Source organism: Onthophagus taurus, chromosome 8 (genome assembly GCF_036711975.1).
Source record: "Onthophagus taurus isolate NC chromosome 8, IU_Otau_3.0, whole genome shotgun sequence".
Lineage (NCBI taxonomy): Eukaryota > Metazoa > Arthropoda > Insecta > Coleoptera > Scarabaeidae > Onthophagus > Onthophagus taurus.
The window spans coordinates 20,251,119-20,276,412 of record NC_091973.1 but is presented as its reverse complement, the minus strand read 5'-3'; the positions used below and the strand labels follow the sequence as shown (position 1 = coordinate 20,276,412).

Here is a 25,294-nt window from a genome sequence, read left to right as displayed (position 1 = left end):
TGATGATTTTAAAACTAACGAAGAAAAAGAAAAGTACAGTCAGCATATAGCAGAAAAAGAAGCAGTAAAAAATATATTCTTAGAGGAACAACAGCTGGCCAGTGAACAGAACGAGTCCACTTTGGTTTGTAGTTTTGATCTTCAAAAAGTCCTGTCGACGCCCCATGGAGACAGCATGACAATTGGTTTTTCTAGGAAGTACGCTGTGTACAATTTTACTATTTATGAAACCTTTTCAAGAAAAGGTTATTGTACCTATGGGGTGAGAAAGATGGCAAACGCGGAAGTAATGAAATTTGCTCGAATTTGTTACTTTATTTGACAAGTGTTGACGAAACCGAAAAGTACAAAAAAATTTCGTTATTCTGTGATAATTGTACGGGACAAAACAAAAATAAAAACCTCCTTAGCATGCTTCGATATTTTTTAGATGGTTCAAAGAATATTAGTGAGATTAGTATTACTTACCTTATTGTTGGGCATACGTACATGCCAGTTGATTCGATGCACGCTGTAATTGAAAAAAGTTTAAAAAACAAGATTGTTCAATCTCCCTCTGAATGGCCAACCATATTAAGGAATGCCAGGACAAACCCTGAGCCTAAATCTGAGTGTTTTAATTGGTTGACAATGTGTTGACAATTTCTTGTTATGGATCCAAAAAAGAATTTTGAATTTTTAAATTTGCATCGTTTTTTAATAAAGTAGTACGTTTAATAGAACTTATTTTAATTTTGCTGCATTTTTCAATAATTAAATTTCGAAAGTCTAAGAAATCTGAGTGTTTTAATTGGTTGACAATATAAAGGTCAACAACTTGTTTTATTTAAAATTAAATTATTTACTATACTTTCACTGGTTTTATTTTTTAACATTACACTACTGGTGATGGATTACATAAAAAACATTGTTTTATTTAGTTATATATGTTACAGGCCGTACATGAAATCAGACCGTACGTATACGGTCTAGGTGGTATCTATACGGTTTAGATGGCACAGACCGTATGGAAATGACGAGGTATTTTATATGCGGACTAGACCATATACATACGGACTAACGTAATTTAGACTGTATGTTCAATCGCAAGTGTCTAGTTGCCGTTTAGTTTTTGTCTCGTTTTGCTCCAATTTACAAAATATTTTGCAGCAAAATAAGCACAGTGACATTCGTTAAAATTTAAACGTTTTTACTGTTTAATGCAATAGATTTCCACAATGGAATTACACAAACAAAGGTACGTTAATATTATAGTTACTTGTTACATAGTAATATAACCTAAAATTAAAAAAATAAAATAGGTTTTATGAACAACTGTATGAACGAAGAAAAGACGTTGCCGATAACAACCGCGGCTTAACGAGAGAAAAATATAGTAAAATATAGTCTCATTGAAGAAGTAAAAATTGCTAAGGCTGCTAAAAAAAAGTCCAAGAATGCACTGGCTCTTAAAGCATTATGATGTGTTATCTGTTCAGGGGGTAGAAAAACTGATAGTGCCTCTTAACAATGATTTTGTTGATGTAATATATTACGTCCATGACGACGAGTTGTTTAACATTCTTCAAGAACTACACACATCCACAGGTATGTTCTGTAATTGGAGTCATATATGGAGTAGGTAATTAATAAAATCACTTTTTACTTGCAGGTCATGGTGATAGAGATCGCATGATGAAAAAAACAAAGGAAAAATACAAGAATATAGTGCGTACTGAAATTTTATTGTTTATTAACTTGTGCGCTCCATGTCAAATGAAACAAAAAAGGGAAAAGAAGGAAATTATATCAAAACCGATGATCTTCAATGATCTGAATTCGAGATGTCAAGTAGACTTAATCGATTATCAGTCGCATGCTGATGGTAAATACAGATTTGTCCTGGTGTACCAGGATCACTTAACAAAATTTGTTATTCTGCGACCACTTGAAAGTAAACGCGCAGAAGAAGTCGCTTACCACCTTGTAGACATCTTTACCACTTTTGGGGCTCCTGTAGTTTTGCAATCTGACAATGGACGCGAATTTTGCAATAGAATTATTGAAGAATTAAAAAGTTTGTGGCCTGAACTAAAACTGGTCCATGGAAAACCGCGTCACAGTCAAAGTCAGGGTAGCGTCGAATGCGCTAATCAAGACGTGGAGAACATGTTAACAACTTGGATGTTGGAAAACGAAACAGAGCATTGGAGTCAAGGTCTACGATTCATACAATTTATGAAGAACACATCTTTGCACTCTGGAATAAAAAGGGCTCCATATGAGGCCATGTTCGGGGACAAACCGAAAATTGGATTAAAAACTTCTAATATTCCATTAGAAGCAATGGATAGCGTAACAACCGAAGAAGATCTGGAAAATGTGATTAATTCTATTCTGATTGAAAACACAGAAACCGTTCAACTGGAAACAGAGCAACCAGCGCTGGAAGGTGTTTCAACAGAAAAAGATTTAGAAGAAGTGGTTACGTTGGTTGTTACTGACAACACACAAACCGGACAATCCCAATTTATGCTTATGATGGATTACAAGCCCAGGCAAAACGAATGAAATTAATATCAGATAGCACCCATCCAATACCACAGATTGGATCAACTGTGAGGATTCCTGTTCCAGATGTCGATCGTGGCAGGGGAGATGCTCGGTCAGTTTTAGCGGTAGTGTTAGAAGCTACAGAAGATGGTTTTTAGCGCTTGGGTACAAAACTAAGAGTCATTTCAAAATACTACAGTCGTTCAGAATTTAATATATGTCCTGCTAACATTTTGAAAATTGAAGAAATCACCAAAGATAAGGAAGTTTCTCTTAGATCGGTGGCTACAAGTCAATCTACTGGGCATGGGCAAGGTTTCAAAAAATGTTACTGTAAGACTAAATGTCAGTCAAACAAATGTGCTTGTCGAAAAAATAATGTATTATGTAACTCAAAATGTCACAATAGTCTAACTTGTACAAATAAATAAAAAATGCATTTTTTCTTTGTTTAAAATATTACGGTATGTATATCGTCTATTTGCAGATGGACCGTTTATAAATAGACTAGTCCTTTTTCAAACCGACTAGTCCGTTTATTAAAGAACAAGCTTCTTACACATATAGACTAATAATTTCAGTCCATTTACATATGGACTAGTCCTTTTGTATACGGTCTTGTTTACATACAGTGCTAGCGTAAAGTAACCCCCCCCCCTGTTTAACTTCCGAACAAATTGAGATATCAATATGAACAAAAAAACGTCAATTTCTATATTTTATCAGCATAAATATTTTCTTATGGAAAATTTTGCATCACTTTTAGTTTTTCCGGCAAATAGATTAACTTTGTTTTTTTAAATGGAACACCCAGTATATTATGGTATCTTCCGAAAGATGAAAACAATACGAATCCAACGGTACCTCATAATCAAATATCGGTTTATTAGTTTTTCGCATAAAAATTAAACAAAATGCGGAATTTTGCCGGAAAAACCAGCGTATCTTCGTCGACTACCTGTCGAAATGCAATCGGCCAGGTAAATGGTGGACGGTAGGTTAACGGTCGGTATACGCTCGAGCTAAGACGGATTTAAAATTGCAAGTTCAATTACTTATTTTTTTTAGAAATGAAATAAAAGTTGGGTGGAAGTATATTAAATTTATGAATTAATCATATTTTATCAAAAAATATTTATAAAGAAAAAAAGTCAATATAAGAAATGAAATTTTCTTATTAAAGATGTTGCTAGTATAGGTAACGGTTGAAAAATTTGCTTAGTGTTGTTATTGAATAATAAAAGAATTTTTTATTTATTAAGAATCAACTATTAAGTAAATTGTTCGATATGATTACCTTGAACTTCTAGGCAGTGGTACCATCTTTGTAGTGTTTCCTCTCTCACACGGCTTAACATGTGATGATCAATATTTTGGCAGACGTCAATAATTTTTTGTTTTAAATCCTCAATACTACCCAACGGAATTTCATATATCTTGGATTTTAAATAACCCCATAGAAAGAAATCTAAAGGTGTCAGATCTGGTGATCTTGCTGTCCATTAAAATTTTTATCAAGATAATTTCGTACCATTGGCGCATAATGTGGAGGTGCTCCGTCTTGATGAAACACTAGTTCCATTTCAAAATCGTCAGGATTCTGTTGTACAATTTGTAAAAGTCTTGAAAAAAAAACATTTACTTTCTAATGAAATTGAGTGATAACTTCACGATATTCATGTGGATTAACATCACGCCGATGCAATTTTCCACCCAAAAAGAAAGTACATTCATCACTGAAACAAATATGTTTCAAGTATAACCGATTTCGTTCAACCATATTTGTCATTAGCTCACAAGATTCTGTTCTTCTATATCAGGGTCATCTTCTGTTAATTCATGAAGCATTTTTATTTAAAATGGATGGTATTTATTCTTCTTTAAGTATTTCCACGTCGTCCAACAACGACGCGGAAATATTTAACACATCACACGTTGATGCGATAGCAGCAGACGACATCATGGGCGCATTAAATACTTCTGTTAATATCTGACGACCAGTTCTTTTGCGGTCTTCGACGCTTCCAGTTTCCAAAAACTTATTCACAAGTTCTCTTAAATATTTTCGACTAATTGGATGTTCAGGAAATCGTTCCTTAAATTGTCGCTCTGTTTCATGTAGATTTCTGTCAGCACGAGCGAATATTAAAATTGCTTCGATATTGTGCTCTAAACTCCTTCTAGCCATTTTGATCTCGCCTTTCTTTGGTTATACTTGGTCGGGTAGAATTCAAAGATAGAAATGAAGGAAAATATTTGCATGTTGCTTTAAATACAAAATTTCAAAGTACCTACAATCTTTAAAATTGTTGTTATGACAATTTTTTCTTAGAAGTTTTAAAAAGAACTTTCTTTTTATCCTTTTCTTGTATTGATTGTTTCATAAAAACATTCTAAAAGAATTGCTGATTTAACCCTGCTTAACCCGAGCGTAGACCGACCTTTAACTGACCGTCCACCATTTATCTGGCCCATTGTATCTCGACAGGTAGTCAACGAAGATACGTTGGTTTTTCCGGCGAAATTCCGCATTTTGTTTAATTTTTATGCGAAAAACTAATAAAGCGATATTTGATTGTGAGGTATCGTTGAATTCGTTTTGTTTTATTCTTTCGAAAGATACCATAATATACTGGGTGTTCCATTTAAAAAAACAAAGCTGTTCCATTTTCCGGAAAAACTAAAAGTAATACCAAAATTTTCCATAAGAAAATATTTGTGCTGATAAAATATAGAAACTGACGTTTTTTTGTTCATATTGATATCTCAATCTGTTCAGAAGTTAAACAGGGGGGGGGGGGTTACTTTACGCTAGCACTGTATATGGTCTGTAACATATACATTGCATTTAGAATTAAAATATTAATTTTACATAACTTTGATTTTTAACAATTTTTAATACATTACTCTAAAAAGGATAGTTTTAGTTTTCGTTGGCATAAGCGACATTGATTTTTAAACATTTACTTTATTCCAAAATGGCATATGTACGTTTTAAGCGCCACATTGGCCACCATTTATTACATTTAATTGTCATAAACACCAGAGATAAATCTGGCATATTCACCATGGTTATGTATCGATTAGACATAAATGCCATTTTTTTCGTTTTTGATTTATTTCAGAAAATATTGAAGGCAAAGAAACGACGAATTAATATTAATATTTGTAACATAAATCAATACGTCTGTTTAGCTATTAGATAACAAAATATAATGAATACAAACGAAGTTAATCATTTTTTGTGTTTTCTGAAAAATTAGGTAAATGTCGTTTATGCCGTTTTGGCTTGACAGCGTCGATATTATGAATATCTGATTGGAACTACAACTATACGAACAATAGTTAGAGATACTTGTGATAAGATATGGATATGTTTGAAGCCGACATATTTGCCAAGAAAAAATGAAAATACATGGCACGAAATAGCTGATAAGTTTGCTATTAGAACCAATTTTCCGAACTGTTTGGGAGCCATAGACGGAAAACATGTTAGAATACAGAAGCCGAGTCATAGTGGTTCTTTATTTTATAATTATAAAAATTATTGTTCAGTTGTTCTTATGGCTATTTTTGATGCAGATTATTGTTTTATTTCAATTGATGTCGGTTCATATGGAGATGCTAGTGATTCACATGTATTTAAACGCTCGAACTTTGGACGAAAACTTGAGAAGGGACAACTATCCATACCGCAGAAACAGCTACTACCAAATGATGTTGAATGAATGTTCTTACAATGGAATAACAACCCGAAAATATTTTACTAAATATTTTACGTCTCCTCAAGGTTCTGTTCCGTGGCAGTATGAAAAAATATAAAAATACTTTTCTTTCCTTTTATATTCTTATCTAGTGGTGTCATTTGTTTCCACGACTCAATCATTTTTTCGCAAACTTCTTCCCATAATCTGTTAATTATGTTTCGATCCGAATGCTCTTTCAAACTTTTGTCATATATAGCCGGTTTACTTTCAATAGCGTAAATAAACCTTTCTGTCCAATCATCGCCAATCTCAATTCCTAAGAAATGATAAACATGCATATTATTTAATAACTAAACTTTATTCTTCCAACTCAGCACAAATATACTGTAGGAAACAACAAAACATAAGTTATTGATAGGTAAAATGATTTAATAAAAAATAATTTACAAATAAAAATAAATTTATTGAATATTATAAATTTTTGTCTTACTTACCTCCTTGTAAAGACATCTTAACATAATGAAACAAAAGAAAAATCATCAAAACAACCCCGACCACACCCAATCCAACCCGACTATCGTGGACATGTGAGCGCGGACTCGTTTAAACAAGTAGTTCACAAGATAGTTGCGCGACCGTTACGTTGCATTCAGTTTGAGATAAAACACAAACTAAATAGTCGGCCGACTAAATCGTTGCATGTGAGCGCATTCTCATAAAGATTCTGTAGTCTCACTCATGCAACCAAACAGTCGGTCGATTAAAAATTGCATGTCAGCGCCTAGCCGTACTCAGGGGGCGTGATGGCTCAGCGTGTTAAGGTGGGTCTTAGCGGTCCGTACCGTGGCTCAGCTCGGCTAAATTCAGCTCGGCTTTTTAACAAATAGACCAATCTCAGCGTGCTATTCTCTGTGTCCGTGCGGGCGGCGTGGCTAAGCTCGGCTCGGCGTCAAAAGTTGGTTCAATCCAACTTTTGTAGCCGAGCTGAATCGAGCGCAGTGGAGCGGAGTTTAAATGAATTTGAGTGTAATTTTTATTTTACGATGGAAAACGTTGAAAAACTTGTAAATTTAGTACAAGCAAGACCGCTGTTGTTCGACGTAAGATCAGTACATTACAAAAACGTTTTCTTACGCAAGAAATCGTGGGCAGAGATTGCCAAAATCATGGGATGTACTAGTAAGTATATTTTGATAACTAATCTAAAATTTATTTAGAATAACATTATAATTAATTTTTATTTACAGCCGAGAAATGCATGCAAAAGTGGAAAACGCTGCGATACAAATATTTTGCAGAACAAAAGAAAACAAAACTGCCTAGTGGAAGCGGTAAACCTTTCACAAAGAAGTGGCCTTTTTTTAAATATCTACAATATTTAGATAATTATGTTGGAGACAGTATGTAAGAGGCATTCATGAGTAATATTTTTTTGTATTTCTAATTGTAATATTTCTATTTATAGTACGAAAAGAAGTGTGCACTTTGATGCAACGAACGCGAATGATAATGAAAGTCCTTCGACTATGGACTACCTATCACAAGAAGGAAGCACTGCTGAAAATCCATTGCCTAGTGGTCCTATCCGAAATAATTTCGATGAAATTGTGGTGGAAGCTCCAACGCCCCTTCTACCGTTGCCAACTTAGAGTACAAAAACTTCTGCACGAAAAAGTAATTCTCAGTTTTATATGAGATTGATTTATGTATTTTACAAATGCACTTAGATAGCTTTCTTTCTATTTAAGAATCAAAAGATACCATAGAAGAGCTGTTGAGAGCGGAATTATCAAGACATGTTACATGACATGCCGCCCACAACATCTGCTGCACCTGAAATGAGCAACATTGAACTGTTTTCGCGAGTATGGCGAAAAAAGTTATGCAACTACCGGAGCAAGGTCAGGATAATTTTATGTTTGAGATGTATAAAATATTTTATAAAAGTAAATATGGGATATTTCCCGATTAATTATTAATAAACTATATCGCTTATAATATACTTATACTGTATTATAATACAATATTATACTTTTTAAATAATATAAAAAAGTTAAGGAAAGAAAATCCTATCGGGTATTTTAAAAAATACTCCGCAAACTCATTTCTTATGTTTTCAGCTGAACGGGAATATGTGTTACTTCCAGTTCGTGTAATTTCGTTATAAGCATTCACACGATTATTGCTACCCGAAATACTTCGTGAACAATATTTGTTTAAATAATTGTGGAGACACACCGTTGCTTGAATAATACTGATAACTCCTGCTCGATTACATAACATTGGTTTCCGATATATTCAAAACCGAGCTGACATAATGCCAAAGCAATTTTCAATCACTCTTCGTGCGCGTCACAATCGGAAATTAAAATTTTAAGTTAGTGGGAATGCTTCATCAGCTACGATTACGTATGGCATCGGTGTTGTACAACCCGACAGAACTTCCTTTGGGGGAATTGGCAACTTATTTGCCGCCAATGTACTACCAAATGACGACCTGAAGCTCCAATGTCCACAACTGTAAAATTATAGTTAGCATCGCATAGCGCTAAGAAAACTAATCTATGAGTTCAAGAAATTTCACACATTCAAGAAGAAATTTTACACATACCTATTCGAAATAAGTAGGTCAATGACACCATACTATCACCGGTGGCCAAATATCTAGAAATCATAACATTCATCATAATTCATCACCCAACGGGAACTCAATTTCCGATAATTTAATCGTTTTGTGACAATCTCATGAAGTACAGTGGAAAAAGGTACTTATTTTCCGGACAAGCCTCGTAATTCCACTACAAAAAAGTAATAATTCTTTCATAAATCCTCATTTGCAGAAATGTGTGGAGACAACGTGTCCAACGAATGCATTGCCGTCCGGACAACGACGAGTGTTCTATTTGCCAAGAACAGTCTGCGACGGTAATGGTTGGAGGTATTGGGGCGATACGACCTTTTAGATATGTCATATCAACAATTATTGACGAAAAAAATGCGTGTTTGTGAACGCTATTTTTATACGAACCAATTTCAAACAGCATCGAGGGAGAAATTGTGCCGAAACCAATTTCCACATCGTGTTGCGGATTCAGAAGACAATATTCATCCCAATACTCCTTCCAATACTTGTAACACTCCTTCTAATATTCACTTAAATAGTTCTTCCAGTTCTACTTCCAATACTCCTTCCAATTCTACCCCTAATACTGCTTCCAATTCTACCCCCAATACTCCTTCCAATTCTAGTCCCAATATGTTTTCTGAATCCAAGACTTCAATTTTTCGCCCGAGTGAGTATGAAGGTAAATATTTAATACATTATGATTAACTACAGCCTGTTGTTAGTCGAATCAAATGAGAGTATGTAAGAGTATGTAAGAACAAATTGTGAATTAACGAGATATAATTTTCAGGTCGTAGAAGTGGGCGCCAGTAGGAGAAGAAATTTATCTTTAAAGAACAGAAGCTGTTCGCGAGGTTGAGCAAGGCAGAGAGTATTTTGCGGTATCGTAGCAAACAATCCTACAAAAACAGCAATGTAAATCTTCTTTCCCCATCTACCCTCACCAATAGCTAACACATACATTCTCTACCAAGAGCTCTCCGCGTTTTTGTCCTTTCCCTCCTTCGAAATTTTCATAAGTCCAAAAAAACCCGACGTTATACCCTTGAAGAGAAAGCTCTATTCCTGTCAATCTTTAAACATGGTCCCCGTTCCTACCGCTACTTACAAAATATTCTCTGTCTGCCGCCAACAAGGACATTGAGACGTTCACTGGCAAACTTCAATATCACCAGCGGCATCAACAAAAATTTATTGTCTTACCTCAAGAGTATTTCAAATAAAATGCCTCTCCATGATCGATACTGCACGCTTATGTTTCACGAAATAGACATTGGAAAAAATTTAAGTCTGGCAGTAACTGGGAATAGTTGGCATGTTGAAGGGTTTGTAGAGGCAGGAACAGAAAGGAGTCAAAAGCTTGCTGATCATGTTTTGGTGTTTATGATTCGTGGTATAGCGAAAAAATGGAAGCAACCTGTTGCTTTCTATTTTACCCGTAATGCTGCGAATCAGTATGCACTAAGATTATTGATCAAGGAAGTTGTACGAGCTGTTCATGAACAAACAGATTTTCGCATCGTAGCATCTGTATGCGATGGTGGCTCGTGGAATGTAACTGCCTTGCGTAGGCTTTCGGCAGAATCTGGTAAGGAAGGTGATCAATTCGTATACAATATTGATGGCCACCAAATTATTCATCTTTTTAATGTCCCTCATATGCTGAAAAGCATGAGGAATAATTTGTTGACCAAAGATATTGTATTTGAAGGGAAAATGGTGAAGTGGAGTGACATTCATCGGCTGTATGAATTGGATGGGAAAAGTGGGATATTCAGAGCAACCAAGCTTACATATTCCCACGTAAACCCCACTAATCGTCAGAAGATGAAAGTAAAGCTTGCAGCGCAAGTTTTCAGTAACTCCACTGCCGCCCTCCTTAATATTCTGTCGATCATTTTTCCTTAACATTCCCAATATTATCCATCTTCCCAATATCCTTTCCCACATATCCTACACAGATTTTCCTCAAGATGTTTGTCCTATACACTCAGAAATTTTCCAAAAGATTGTTAAACATTTAATGTATTTAGTCCTCTGTCATTTCATAAAAGATGAAAACTTATAAAAAACTTTATAAATTAGATTGTAAGGTAAATGCCACAGTGGATCACTTTATCAAAATTTGTTGTTAATTTTTTTTTCTTAATTTTTCGGTGTAATAACTTACCATCTTATATTTTTTGGTGTTTCTTTCCTCTTTTGGAATCTCGTGAGGGAAGATCTCTGGTTGTGATTGCTTGTTACAACAGTTTAATTTCAATCACCAACTGGACATATGTGCATGTATACATTGTTCGTTTTTGTTGTTTGAATAGACTTGTGGTTTCTTGATCAATATCAGCTGTCCATGTTTAATGTCTTTATAACCACATGTTATAACAGTCAACAAGTTTGCAAAAGTGCTTTAAGTTGCTTTTCTTTTCTTTCGTGCTATTCCATAGATGTTATGGATAGTATTGGTCTGACTATTTCCCTGCTGGTGTGGTACATCCCTTAGTTTAACTTCATTGCCCTCCCCTATTTTTCTGAACTAGTACCACAAAAAATTACCGTGGCCGTTTAGCCATTGTTGTTCTGTTTTATGATAGTAATAGTGATATACCGTAGGGGTTTTTGTTTTGCGTTCGAATTGATATTATTCTTTTTTTGTTTGTAGGTTGGTTTTTATATTCGAATTATAGGAGCGATAGACGCCAGCCATACGTTGAGCTGAATTTGTCTTTAGGGTATCGTTTTGTCGTGGGTTCAGCACTAACTTACCTATCTTTGTATACCTTGTTTTGTTATCCTGCTAGTCATTTTTTTTGTTTTGGAGTATCCTCGCTTCACGAGAATATCGATAGTAAAGATTTTAGGTTTAGATGATCACTACTCGCACGTTGATGGTGCGTGTTCGTGACTATTATCTATTGCTTATTCTTTTTTTTTCCTCCGGCCGATTTGCCGAAGACTTGATGGCTAATTAGAGTTGTCTTTTCGACTGTTGGGTTGGATACGTTTTGGTTTTCAGTTTTAAGTTTACTAGGTAAACTTCTTTCAGGTCGCCTTGTGTCGTATTTCGAAGAACAATCTGGTACAGTCAGCTGATGTCGCTAACCTAACCTAACCTTTTATTTGGTTTTCCACAACGAACTACATACCTCTAACAGCGAATTGGAATGAAATTGGTTCTGGATAATTGACTAATTCTAGCTACGGATTTTTGGTATCATCGTGAGATAAGTTTTCTTTTTAAATTTTTCTATTTTGATAATTTTTTTTATATAAATATCAGTTATTAATATCATTATAAACAGAAATCATCTCAATTATTGAGATAACTAATGTAAATGAATTTGTGTTTTAAATATTCAAATTAAATATCAGAGAGAGATAATCGTAATTAAGTCTGTTAATTTTTGAGGTTATTTCATCTTAGTTGTGATCTTGACTCGCAAGATTTTTTTTAATTTGTTTTGTGTACCAATTGAAGTCAAAGATAGCTATCTATGTCTTACGTTCACTGTCATATATATAATTCTTTTAAACTTTGAAACTTTATTAATATCATTTTGATATTTTTGGGAGAATAGAAGTAAGACATTCTTTAACCATGTTCATACCCTGTATATGACTTGAAATTAATTTTTAATCTACGTTTGATTTTTTTTTTTCTCTCTCTATGAGATATTGTGTCGCAACAGTATACACATAAATTTATTATAATTTTTGAATGTTATATATTTCTTTTTTTCTGAATTATTGTATTGATTTATTACATTTTTGTTGTATTATTGCAGTAGTTCTCCCCATTTAATTTGTTCGTGGCTCATATTACCCGTTTAAATATTTTATACGTTTCCAAGTTCAACGTGTTAAATTTACTATTTTGGAAGTGAAAAAGGTACAGCTTGGTGGCGCCCTTTTACTATGTATACATATTTTGTTTTCTCACTCTGTTTGGATCGCTCTCTCACGACCCAATCTATAAGACTAAACTATCGAGACTTAGCTTCTAATTTTGTCACGCCAAAGATTTTCAGCGCGTAACAAAGTTGGATCAAATTCAATCAGGATCGATTTCAAATCAGGACAGTGACAATATTCAATTAGCAAAAAAATGCCTTGGTTTTTATGGCGGTCTGTGTGAACGCCGGATGGAAGGTTCCAGTGGCGTATTTTCTAATTAAAGGCTTTGCCGGCTCAGAAAGAGCCAATTTCTGGTGAGACTGGTGCGCATGTTAGATCAATTACCTTCGACGGGGCATCAGTTAATTTATCTATGTGTAACAATATGGGGGCCAATTTTAATTTTTCTTCCAATAATTTTAAACCCTGGATCCAGCACCCTATCACAAACAAGAACATTTATATATTTTTTTATGCTTGTCACATGATAAAGCTTATGAGGAACACACTGGGTGATAAAGGCCTAATTATAGACTTAAATAAAATTCAATTAAAAGAAGGCTTACACTTAGCTACCAAAATTAGAACGAAACACATACAATATTACGACTATCGTATGAATGTGAAATTAGCCAGTCAAACACTGAGCAAAAGTGCATTACAGCAAAGTAAAATGCATTATTATTTTTAAAACGGACAAAGTATAATCCCGTCACATTTGATGAGTGTAAAGGCACTGCTCATTTTTACCTGATGTGTAATAATTATTTATTTATTTATCTCATGTGGGTACAGAAACAGGTCGTACCCAATAACACTGTACCATAAACAACCAATTGTATACAAATAAAATTACAGTTCACAATAATAATAATGAATTAATATTAATGGTACAAAAGTGAATCAAAAGGAAAAAACTAAAACTAAGACTAGGTGATATAAATATATCATATATCAAATGAATGCTCGAGGCAACACACCAACTGCAGCAAAGAGCAGTTTTTTAGTTGCATAGAAAGAATACTGAAACAGATCTATGTTAACACGATTTACTGATCTTGCCATTCTCAATAAAGGAGAGTTTTGACAGGCATTGGTTCTAGGAGTAGGTGTCATAAATAGAAAGTCAAAGCGAAGTAATCTAAGTAAGTAAGTAATATTTTTGATATGTTAAATTGTCGAAATAAATTTTCAACAAGCAGTGAATTTAATCGTCCATTATCAAATGAGACAATTGAAAATTTTAGAGAACAAGCAAATATTTTAATAAAATATATTTTAGGTCTTAAAGATTCCCACTGGGTCAAACATATGGATTCTTAGGCTTACTACTTTTTACCTTACTAATATATTTAATTATTTTCAAGATGTATAAGTATGTATTATAGATTCTAACATTTAAATTGAGCCAAGATTTTATCGAAACCTATTTCAGCGCGGTTAGAAATCGTGGTGGCTTCAACAATAATCCGAATGCCAAGCAATTTGAAAGTGCCTTCAGATGCTTATTAATTAGAAGAAAAATAAAAAATTTTGATAATTCAAATTGCTTGGCAGACAAATTAGATATTTTACACGTATCATCAAAACAAAACCGATATATACCCAGTAAACAAGAAACATCTGTGAAACATTTCAATTTTAACGTACAATGAATTAAATGAAACATTTTACAAGTACGTTTCATATACGTGACAGATACGATTGTTACGAAAAGTATCTAAAGATATGTATCAAATACATTTCAGTAGGAATATTTATGAAATATCATTAAAATATGTAGCAGAAACATTTCATTTGAAACATTTCTCTACAAATGTGTCTGAATATCTTCATCAGCGCCTATGAACGTTTGCGCATGTGCCAGGCCGCGGTGACTCATCAGCGACTTGTCACGACTTGTTCTATTATGTGTTTTGTTCTGTTCAGTGGTTCAGTTCTGTTCTCAGTTCGTTCGAATCGTTATCGATATATCTGTTCTGTGGCTCGAATATTGGTTTAAAATCTTTGGAATGGCGCAGGTAAGTTTCGTATAAGTTTTTTTATATATCACCACCAGCTTTAGTTAATGAAAATACGGCTGGTGAACATTATTTAAAGAATGGACCGTATGTAAAGAATTTTACGTTTTCCGTAGGTCAAATTATAACCTATAAGTTGATCGCGATTCCCGCTAAATTTGGCTGTTTTTTTCCTGCAATCATACAAAATTGTATAGTTATATAGTTTTACGTTCGTGTAATGTGTGATAAGATGGAAAGAAAAAAATTAAAGCTGAATATCTCTAGATGACATTTTCGTAGATTGGTAAACGTAAACATTGAAGGTTTGTTGCGAAACAAGGAAACTAAACCTGACTCAATTATATCACAAAGCAAGCCAGTTAATATTTTACCTTTAAATGTGATAGAAAGTTCGAAATGCGACCAATTTATTACCAATGTATGTGATGTTGCTGAAATTACAAAACAAACCACGATAAATCCGTTTTCACCTAATAACAATATTCCAACTTTTGCTGATGTAAACATAACAACTGATGAACACATGCACAACGATACAGATTTTATTATTAACATCCGTAAATGGATCATAAAATACCAAACAATGTTATCTCAAGTTGCTATAAACGAACTATTGGTACTATTGAATCGGGAAGGATATGATTTACCGAAAGACGTTAGGACTTTTATAAAAACACCTAAAACAAGTCAAATCCAAAAAATTGCTGGTGGTAGCTATTGCCATTTAGGGGTCAAAAGTGGATTAGAAAATATTTTACTAAACTATTCAGATTTATTAATTGACACACAACTAAAACTCGCTGTTAACGTGGATGGTATTCCACTTACAAAATCTTCTACTAGCCAGTTTTGACCTATTCTTATGTCAGTTGAATCAAATAATAGTTTTGTTAGTGAACCATTTGTAGCCGGTCTTTTTCACGGTATGAAGAAACCAATAAATGTTAAAGAATATTTAACACCTATAATCGAAGAAATGAAAGACTTAAAATCAAACGGGTTAATGATAAACAAAAATAAGGTATATTACCCGGTTATAAACAAAATAATTTGTGATGCACCAGCAAAATCTTTTGTGCTAGGAGTAAAAGGACATACCGGATATTTTGGATGTACGAAATGTACACAGCAAGGTGATTTTATAAATGGCCGAGTCACCTTTCCTGATTTAATTTCACCCTTACGTACAGATGAAAGCTTTAAACAAAAAACAGACGATGAGTTTCATCATTCTGTGAGTCCATTTGAAGAGCTTGAACTTGGTTTGGTTAGCCAAGTTCCTCTAGATTATATGCATCTTGTTTGCCTTGGAGTCATGAAACGTCTTGTTACATTTTGGATAAAAGGAAATAAGGGAGTGCGAATTATAGACAAGGAGAAACTATTAAAACTAGAAAAAAATATACAAAAATGTAAAAAACATATGGTTGATGAATTTGCTAGAGATCCAAGACCTCTTTCTGAAATAGATCGCTTTAAGGCTACCGAACTCCGTCAACTTTTACTGTATACAGGGCCAATTATTCTAAAAGTTGTTTTGTCTGATTATCAATATGAACATTTTTTGTCATTGCATGTCGCTATTAGAATATTGTGTTCAGAAAATTTGTATGAGAAAAATTTAAATGCAGCCCAAACATTACTGACCTATTTTGTTAAAAATTATTCAAATTTATATGGGCCGGAATATATATCACATAATGTACATAATTTATTACACTTACCGGCAGACTGTAAATTACATGGTACACTTGATCACTTCAGTTCATTTAAATTTGAAAACCATTTATATAAATTAAAGAAAACAGTTAAGTTTTCCAGGTACCCGCTTCAGCAAGCTGTGAACCGAATTAATGAACAGAAGTTGATTTCAACTGAAAAGGAAAATATCCACTTTCCAATTTTGGCTCAGAATTGTACGAATTATACAGATTTACTAAAAAATGTAACTTGTTACAAAAAACTTTTTTTAAAAGATTTTATGTTGAGTATCCATGAACCTAATAATTGTGTAATACATAAAGATAACTCTATTTTCATAATTGATGCTATTTATAAAGAAAATAACGATATTAATTTATATGGAACAAAGTATTCAGCTGTGTATCCATTGTATAACGAACCGTGCAATTCTTTGATTTTTTTTAACATTGCTATTGTAAATAAATTACCCAATAATAGTGTATCCATATTACTAAGTGACATTAAAAATAAGTGCATACAAATCCCACTAGAAAGACAGTTTATAGTTATACCGTTAATTCATAATGAAAAATTAGAATATTAATTATTTAGGATGTGTAGGTATTATAATGATTATTTGTAATTCTTTCACATACTATTTTAACTACTTTACTGCCTCATAATTTACTTTGGCCCGTCTGAACTGTTCCATATTAGTTTCAACTGTTTTTTATTCATAATTTTCATAACTTTGAGGTATGGCGCATCACGAAAACTGCTATCATTCAACATGGTGCCCTCAGTAAAGATATTGTATAACAATCAAACAGACAGTTTATTAAATGCAATATTTTGAGCGTAATCAATGCTGGTTTTTCGAACTTGTGAAAAGACTCCATTTATATATGCGATCTGTTATTATCCATAACTCGTTGGGTATTATAATAGCATTTTACAAGTACAAATTAACTATTCTGAAAGCGATTCTTCCCCATTATTATTGTTATATTCATCTTAAAAACATCATCTCTGTCTGAGACCTTGTATCGCATGTTGATAAGGAATTTCTAAAGACGATAAAAAAGTAATAATAAGGGGTGACGTTGAAAACTAAAGTTTATGTCTGCAGTTGATTTAACTGCTTCAGTATCTCAATAAAGTAATCCTAAACATTCTAAATGTATGAATATGCTACTATATTACAATATTATCGTAGCAGTGGAATGTCGTTGAATTTATTGATGATGAAGACGATGGGATGGTGTCAGTTGTACCTGAAAACTGGTTAAAATATTTGGATGGGATCACTTTTTGCTTCTGGCCCAAGATGGGTATCAGAAAACATATAATGAAAGCTACAAGTCCAGAGTGTAATTGGGACCAATATCGTGTCCATAAACTTTTAGAAAAACCAGGTATTCATTTTATGATCTTATACAGTATATACAGGTTGATTCAAAAGTAGATGGCTAAAATGAAACCCCGTATAGAATCGCCAACTTAAAGTCGAAATAAAAGATTTGTTTCCGATCGGCTTTCGTTTTCAAGATAATCGACTTCAAATTTCATTTTCAGTGTGGGGGTAACAACTACATTTTGAAGTCGATTATCTCAAAAACAAAAGCCGACAGGAAAAAAAAAATTTTATATTAGCCATCTACTTTTGAATCACCTGTATTTACTCGTGGAAAATAAAGGTGAAAGATATTCCTTGTTCTGAAAATCAAGCCATACATCTTTCATCTTTAGTTTCCAGCGTATTCCTTTGTAACAATACAAATAAAACGGATCATTGTCCATAGGACTTTTACATTCAATTTTTAAAAGTTGTAACCACTAAACTTAACATTTTGATCTATTTCAGTGACATATGTAGAAGCATTAAGATACGAAAAAAAGAAAGGGCAGACCGACGGTGAAACGTCTGATAATGCAGCAGTTTTATTAGATACCGGAAAATCATCGAAACGGCCACATCGAAAAAAAAAACAGAAGCTTGATCCGGGGTATGCATACGGCAGTTCAGGAGAAAACAATTTTTACGCGAATCTAAATCTTCAATGCTTCCCAAAAGTGCCAAAAATTACTCTTAATACTCAACACATTCAACAAAATACGGATATTTCAGATGTCGACACTAGTTAGTTTGCCATTAATATATATCTACAAAATGGAACTATTGCTGTTTCTTTTGCAGTCTCATCATCTTCCACTATACGAATGGCATCGCCTCTTATTACTCCAGAACAAACCTCAAGTAAAGGAGAAAAAATGGATGAAATAAATGCATCTGGTAATCATATAATTTTAACCGAGCGATTTAAAAATAATATCTCATTCCGAGCAAATTTTCAGGTGAAATAAAATCTTCGCTGAACAATATCAATAAGGAGATTATAATTTTAGATAACGTAAACGAAGAAAATAGTGAGAACAAATTTGGTAAAAATTACATTTTGCTATTAGTAAATATTATATCATTAATATATTTGATTTAGGTTCCATGCAAGAACAGAGTAGTGAAAATGGGGATATAGAAGGTAAGATCATTACTTAGTAATATATTTTTACTTAAGTCAAAATTTTATTTTCTTATGTCTAATATTTTTGTTATTTAAAAATGTAAAAACTTATTAAATTTTAGCAAAACTTGATATTATAATAAAACAAAATGTTGAAAACAGAATAATCTTAGAAAGAATAATCAATCATTTTACAAATGAAAGATTGAATCGTAATAGTGTGTTGGAAACAACAAATACCTTTGAAACAGTACCTGCAGACCAATTTGTGAAATTTAAGTCTCTGTTACAATACGACAAAATGATTTCAGAAAATCAAACAATGCAGAATCAGTTGGTAAGTTTTGTATTCCTATTTTGCTTTACATTTCGGGCACTTGCAACATTGTTATTTCTACCTACTGTATTACACATACAATTGTAAATGTTCATTTTAATTACAGGCAACAGTTTTTAGTATGTCAGGTGGGACTACGTCAAAAGAAGCTATAGTGAGAGGATTGAAGCGATTGATTTCGGATAAACTGGCTCGGAAATGTTCCTTGTTAGGCCGAAAAGGCAATTATGAAATTGGCAAGATGCGCTGTATTGCATTGTTAAAAGGTATGCTCAACAATCTAACTTTATCGAGTATCTCAAAAATTTTATTTTAATGTGACAATTGCTTGTCGGTCTTGAGCCGTTATGGCTATCAGTCACATTGAAAATTAAAAGTGTACCAACTCGATACTAAAACATCTACAGGTACGTTTCCGATATTTCTGGTGTTTTTTATGACTTAATTGCAGAGGAAATTGAACAAACACGGTGTTGTAAACAGGTACAGGTTCGCTATGAGGGCCTATCATAAATCACGTCCAGGTACTTTTCGGGGTGATAATTACTGCCACTACTGTTTCTGAGGGTCATAAAAACCACCAGAAATATCGGAAACTATACAGTAAGAAATTTTAAAGTTATGATTTCATTATTACTGAAATATAAAATTTTCACGTAAGAATTTCATTTTAAGCATTTAATAGAACAATCATAGTTTGCGTTAGTAGAGTTTCTATTGTGTTAGAAAGATATTTTTCTTTTAAGCTGTTTGTATTTCTCTTGGATGAAGATACTTAAGACTGAAATAACAGTTTAATTTAAAAGTAACACGACTAGCATAATATTGTTACAAGTTATTTTTAAATTTATCTAAAAACATTCTTGTTTAAAATGGTGACTTAAATCTTGTGATTGAATAGGGCCGTTAAGGTCAATCGATTAGAAAGACCGTCTTTCAAAAAATCGATAATGTAAATTAAATTAGACGGATTAGTAACGTTTTCACGTTCGAAAATTGTTTAATTTTTGCAATAATTAATGTAAAACTTTAAAATTCCCCACCCCTGATTCATTGTGACGTTTTAAGTAAGAAGAAAGAAATCACAGACGTGATTTCTCTCCCGTTTTCTTCTGTTTTCTTCTAGCGCATAAGATTCGTAGCATTGTCTCTCTCCAGGAATTTTATTGATTTTTATACGCACCAATCGTACGCTCAAATCTGAGTGACGCGCTACTGAATTCGCGGCCTGTAATTTCTAACTTTATTATTTTTTTTTGGAAAAACTAAGCCTCAGAATCAAAAATTAAAAATATGGAGAAGAATCAGAATCAAATATATATATATATAATATATTTCGAATGAGCCAATAAAAAAAAATACTTAACGGCCCTATTGAACGGAAGAATATTATATTGACATAAAGTTACTCCTTAACCAACGCGATGTATTCGCTGCGACGGCGATTGACATTGCCCAAACCAACTTTTTCAACTGTCAGGTGACAACGGCAACAACTGTGAGAGTAGCGATACTTTCGCGTCGGTCTGGGTATGTTCATTTGCCGCCGCTCCATATTGACCTGGCGACAACGTCATGCGAAACAATCGCCGTTACAGCGAATAAATCGCGTTGGATAAGGAAGAGTTTAAAACTTTTTCCATGACCGAATTCTAATTTAAACATACATTTTAGCGGCAGTTAGGAAGCGCTTCCATTTAACTGACAAAGAATACGAAGTGGTAGTAAGCAATTGGTTACGACAAGCGAATTTACGGTACAATAGGCAAAATAAGGAAACCGCAGATTAGATACGATGATAATAAAGAATATTGTTATTTTTTATATATATTTACTAAATATATTTAATAGATACCTACTCTTATACTTACTTTATATGTCCTAATCAATGAGAAAGCAGAATAGTAGAAATTATTGATTGATAATTTTGAAATTTGGTACAGTAGGCGGTAAGTAACAAGTATTGTACTTCTATTATTATTTTTCCTACCTTAAGGTATGATTTTTGTTGCAGCGTCCACCGTCTGCGCCGTGGGTGGTATGCTCAGAAATGCTTTCTCAGCATATGCATATCTTTTGAGGAAGTATGTATGAGCATCTTGTCCAGGATGCAGACGCTACACGTCAACGAAATTATATCTTTACATACGAAACCTTTCAGAAATTGTTTTTAAATGTTTATGATATATACTATTAATGTAATGTAAACGTAAACAAAACATTACAGAAATAATTCAAAACCATTAATGAAACATTTTAGTAGTGTACCGTAATTGTCAGCTGTATGTTGCAGAAACGTTGCAATACAAACGTTTCAATAAAACATAAAAAGGGTCGGACATAAGCAGTTTCAGATACGTTTCATCTATGTTTCAAAAATATGTCGAAGAAACGTTTCATGTTTCAATAATATGTATCAGAAATGTTTCTGAAACGCAAATTTGTTTACTGGGTATATATTGTAGTATAGTAGACATAATGTTTGTAATAACAACTAAAAGAGGGAGCATTTTAACCCAAAATTGTCTGATATTACCTCGTATATCGAACGTATAGAACAATTGTTTGAGTGTAATAACATTGTTGACAAGAAAGTTCCACTTTTTTTAACTTAAATTGGAGGGGAGGCATATGGTGTCTTAAAAGACCTTCTCGCACCAGATTTACCAAACACAAAGGTGTACTGTTGTATATTATAAATCTTAATGTTAGTGGCGACCTCTAGTGACAGTTTAGTTGTAACATGTATGAGAGCCACATGCAAGCGGGAGTCGTTGTAAGAACACGATCGAATAAAGACGTTTGAACCAACGCAATAGTTTGATTAAACATACAACATGGCGCAGTCAAGGGACGCTTAAAAAGAAGTTAGAAAATAATAAGAAAACTAAAGAAAAACCATGGAGTTTTTGAGTCAGCCGCATCCTATGAAAATGGATGGCGCTATAGCTGTAAATTGGAACAGCTTTAAAGATAATTTTGAGACGTATGCACTAGCAACTGGGTGTGCGAACAAAGAAAAAGCGGTGTGCGCAGCGGCGTTTCTACACTGTATGGGACAAGAAGCAAGAGATGTCTTGAAAACACTAGAAGTTTCTACTGAAGATAAGAAAGATAAGGAGAAAATAATAAAGAAACTAGATGCATATTTCATACCACAAAGGAATAAAACGGTTGAAAGACACAAATTCAACAGTAGAATTCAAATAATGGGTGAGTCATTTGATTCATTTTTGGCGGATCTAAGAAAATTAGTTGTTAATTGCGATTATGGAAACTTAAAAGACGACCTAATTGCAGACAGAATAGTTTGTGTAATAGTTTATAAAAGGGTAAAAGACAGATTGTTAAGGGAAACTGATCTAACCTTAAAAACAGCAATAGAAATATGCAAAGCAGCGGAATTGACGGAAGTACATATCAAGAATTTAGAAGAAAATAGTACTCAAGTGGGAGAAATTAAGAAAATTCATCAATCGTCAAGAAACAGCTCGTCAGATACGAATACGAGGGGCAAAAACAACAATAAAAATGACAATCGAAAACAAGGATCAAGGTCAACTGGTGATTGGAAGCAAAACAAAGAAGAGAAGACATGTAAAAGGTGTGGTTACAAACATGAGAAAAAATGTCCAGTGTATGGGCAAATATGTAAAAAATGCGAAAAACCAAACCATTTTGCCAGATGTTGCCGTTCCAACGATAAATCCATCCATGGGATTGAACAGAAAGTGGATGAAGACAACAAAGAAAAGGATGATGGTAACGAAGTCGTTTTATATTCACTAACGGGTAATAGTTTAACTGGTAATGATTGGTATCAGGAATTATATTTAATCAATATAAATAAAACTATAAAGTTTAAATTAGATACCGGAGCTCACATCAATGTAATACCCGAATACATGTTTAAGATGTTTAAAATTGATCAATATTTAGAGGATTGTAAATTTATTGTTAAAAATTATGGTGGGGCAACATTAAAAGTAAAAGGTTCATGCATTTTAAATGTTGAATTAAATAGTAAAAGGTATAAGATTAAATTTATAGTTATAGAGACCAATAATAAAACAGAGCCGTTGTTAGGTATTAATACAATTAAATCGCTGAATCTAATTGAATGTAATGTAAACGGTATTTTAGAAATTAAAAGTAATAATTTAGAGAAATTATTAAACGTTCATCAAACATTGTTTGAAGGAATAGGTAAAATCAAAACAAAACCTTGTGAATTTAAACTAAAAGATAACTATGAATCTGCTATAATACCTTGTAGAAGGGTTCCATATCAGCAAACAAATATATTTAAAACTAAATTAGAGCGAATGGTTAAAGATGAAATTATAACCGAGGTTATTGAACCCACGGAATTTGTAAACCCCATAGTAATTGGGAATAAACCAGACGGGAAAATTCGTCTATGTTTAGATCCATTCATATTAAATAAAGCCATAGTGAGAGAGTACGAACAAATACCCACATTTGAAGAAATTATAAAAGACCTTAAAGGCATGAAATTTTTCACAGTTCTAGATGCAAACAAAGGTTTTTGGCAGATAGAACTTAGTAAAAAGGCATCAGAGTATACCACGTTTGCAACTCCATTTGGCAGGTACAAATTTTTAAGATTACCTTTTGGGTTATCATGCGCACCGGAAATATTTTATAAAACATTCAAGAATATATTTAAAAATATTCAAAATGTTAAAATTTATATAGACGATTTAATAATATATGCAAAAACTGAAGAAGAACACAATGAAATTCTCAAAGAAGTACTAGAAACAGCTGAAAAGTATGGTGTAAGGTTCAATAGAAATAAATCTAAATTTAAACAAACAAAAATCAAATATTTAGGGCATATATTGTCTGAGGATGGTATGTTACCAGATCAAGATAAAACACTAGCTATCCAAAATATTAAAGACCTAGAAAATGCGAAAGAATTATCTAGATTTCTTGGTATGGTCAATTATGTTGGTAAATTTATTCCCAACTTAGCCAAATTAACCTATGAGTTAAGACAATTAACAAAGAAAAACACAGAATGGCTTTTTACAAAAACTCATCAGGAACAATTTAATAAATTAAAGAAAATGTTATATAAACCCCCTGTTTTGAGTTACTATGATCCAGAATTGCCCATAACATTATCAGTAGACAGTTCAAAAAACGGACTAGGAGCAATATTGTTACAGAACAATAAACCAATTGTGTATGCATAACCCTAACGAAGACTCAAATAAATTACGCTCAGATAGAAAAAGAGCTGCTAGCAATAGTGTATGGGTGTCAAAGATTCCATCAGTACCTATATGGAAGACAATTTACCGTGGAAACAGACCACAAACCGTTCAAAAAAGGGTTAAACGAAAGTCCGTTAAGAGTACAAAGATTACTGTTAAATTTAAAAATGTACGACTTTAAAGTAGTCTATAAACCAGGTTCTCAGCTATACATAGCTGATACACTATCAAGGGCTAGTCAAGAAGACAACTTCGAAATAAATGAAACAGAAAGAGAGGCACAAGTTAATTTAGTGGAATATATGAGCATTTCAAATAGTTTATTTAAAAAAATTCAAGAAATCACTAAAATAGACCAGGAATTAAAAGAGTTAAGAAAATTAGTCAAGGATGGGTGGCCAAATTCAAAGAAAGAAGTGAACGAAATAGTTAAACCGTATTTTAAACATCGACATGAAATAGTTGAAATTAAAAATGTTTTATTTCGAAATCAAAGAATCATTGTACCAAAAGAACTAAGAGCCGAAATACTAAAAAGATTACATTATAATCATCCTGGCATAATTAAAACTCAACTAAAAGCAGTTGAATTGGTCTACTGGCCACACATAAATAAAGAAATTATGGACGTTATTAAAAATTGTCCAACGTGTTTGACATTTCAAAATGCTAACAGTAAAGAAAAAATGACTGATCGTGAGATTCCCAACAGACCATGGCAAATTG

General features: G+C 33.1%; 4 protein-coding genes across 4 annotated transcripts; all 4 read left to right on the top strand.

Moving 5' to 3' along the window:
• Positions 1-1,436: 1,436 nt before the first annotated feature.
• LOC111422656 (KRAB-A domain-containing protein 2-like) lies at positions 1,437-2,550 on the top strand. The gene is made up of 2 exons (XM_071199039.1): positions 1,437-1,587; positions 1,652-2,550. Exons 1-2 carry the CDS (start codon positions 1,437-1,439, stop codon positions 2,548-2,550), a joined length of 1,050 nt encoding a protein of 349 aa, XP_071055140.1.
• A 4,732-nt stretch (positions 2,551-7,282) lies between these two features.
• LOC139431380 (transcription factor Adf-1-like) lies at positions 7,283-7,888 on the top strand. The gene is made up of 3 exons (XM_071199038.1): positions 7,283-7,418; positions 7,487-7,643; positions 7,705-7,888. Exons 1-3 carry the CDS (start codon positions 7,283-7,285, stop codon positions 7,886-7,888), a joined length of 477 nt encoding a protein of 158 aa, XP_071055139.1.
• Positions 7,889-17,463: 9,575 nt separating this feature from the next.
• Positions 17,464-18,961, top strand: LOC139431379 (uncharacterized). The gene is made up of 4 exons (XM_071199037.1): positions 17,464-17,878; positions 18,328-18,603; positions 18,661-18,756; positions 18,819-18,961. The coding sequence occupies exons 1-4, from the start codon at positions 17,722-17,724 to the stop codon at positions 18,959-18,961; spliced, it is 672 nt and encodes a 223-aa protein (XP_071055138.1). The 5' UTR covers positions 17,464-17,721.
• A 2-nt stretch (positions 18,962-18,963) lies between these two features.
• Positions 18,964-21,180, top strand: LOC111415994 (uncharacterized). The gene is made up of 4 exons (XM_071198814.1): positions 18,964-19,003; positions 19,108-19,322; positions 19,429-19,588; positions 20,997-21,180. The coding sequence occupies exons 1-4, from the start codon at positions 18,967-18,969 to the stop codon at positions 21,110-21,112; spliced, it is 528 nt and encodes a 175-aa protein (XP_071054915.1). The 5' UTR covers positions 18,964-18,966; the 3' UTR covers positions 21,113-21,180.
• Positions 21,181-25,294: the final 4,114 nt, after the last annotated feature.

Bases quoted from the DNA above. Each gene is read 5' to 3' on its own strand.
- LOC139431379 (XM_071199037.1), top strand. From the start codon at position 17,722: ATGGTGTCAGTTGTACCTGAAAACTGGTTAAAATATTTGGATGGGATC. The intron at 17,879-18,327 runs GTATTCATTTTA...GATCTATTTCAG, and splicing joins TAAACTTTTAGAAAAACCAG to TGACATATGTAGAAGCATTA. The intron at 18,757-18,818 runs GTAATCATATAA...GCAAATTTTCAG, and splicing joins GGATGAAATAAATGCATCTG to GTGAAATAAAATCTTCGCTG.
- LOC111422656 (XM_071199039.1), top strand. From the start codon at position 1,437: ATGCACTGGCTCTTAAAGCATTATGATGTGTTATCTGTTCAGGGGGTA. The intron at 1,588-1,651 runs GTATGTTCTGTA...TTTTACTTGCAG, and splicing joins AGAACTACACACATCCACAG to GTCATGGTGATAGAGATCGC.
- LOC111415994 (XM_071198814.1), top strand. From the start codon at position 18,967: ATGCAAGAACAGAGTAGTGAAAATGGGGATATAGAAG. The intron at 19,323-19,428 runs GTAAGTTTTGTA...TTTTAATTACAG, and splicing joins AAACAATGCAGAATCAGTTG to GCAACAGTTTTTAGTATGTC. The intron at 19,589-20,996 runs GTATGCTCAACA...CATACATTTTAG, and splicing joins CTGTATTGCATTGTTAAAAG to CGGCAGTTAGGAAGCGCTTC.
- LOC139431380 (XM_071199038.1), top strand. From the start codon at position 7,283: ATGGAAAACGTTGAAAAACTTGTAAATTTAGTACAAGCAAGACCGCTG. The intron at 7,419-7,486 runs GTAAGTATATTT...TTTTATTTACAG, and splicing joins CAAAATCATGGGATGTACTA to CCGAGAAATGCATGCAAAAG. The intron at 7,644-7,704 runs GTAAGAGGCATT...TTCTATTTATAG, and splicing joins AATTATGTTGGAGACAGTAT to TACGAAAAGAAGTGTGCACT.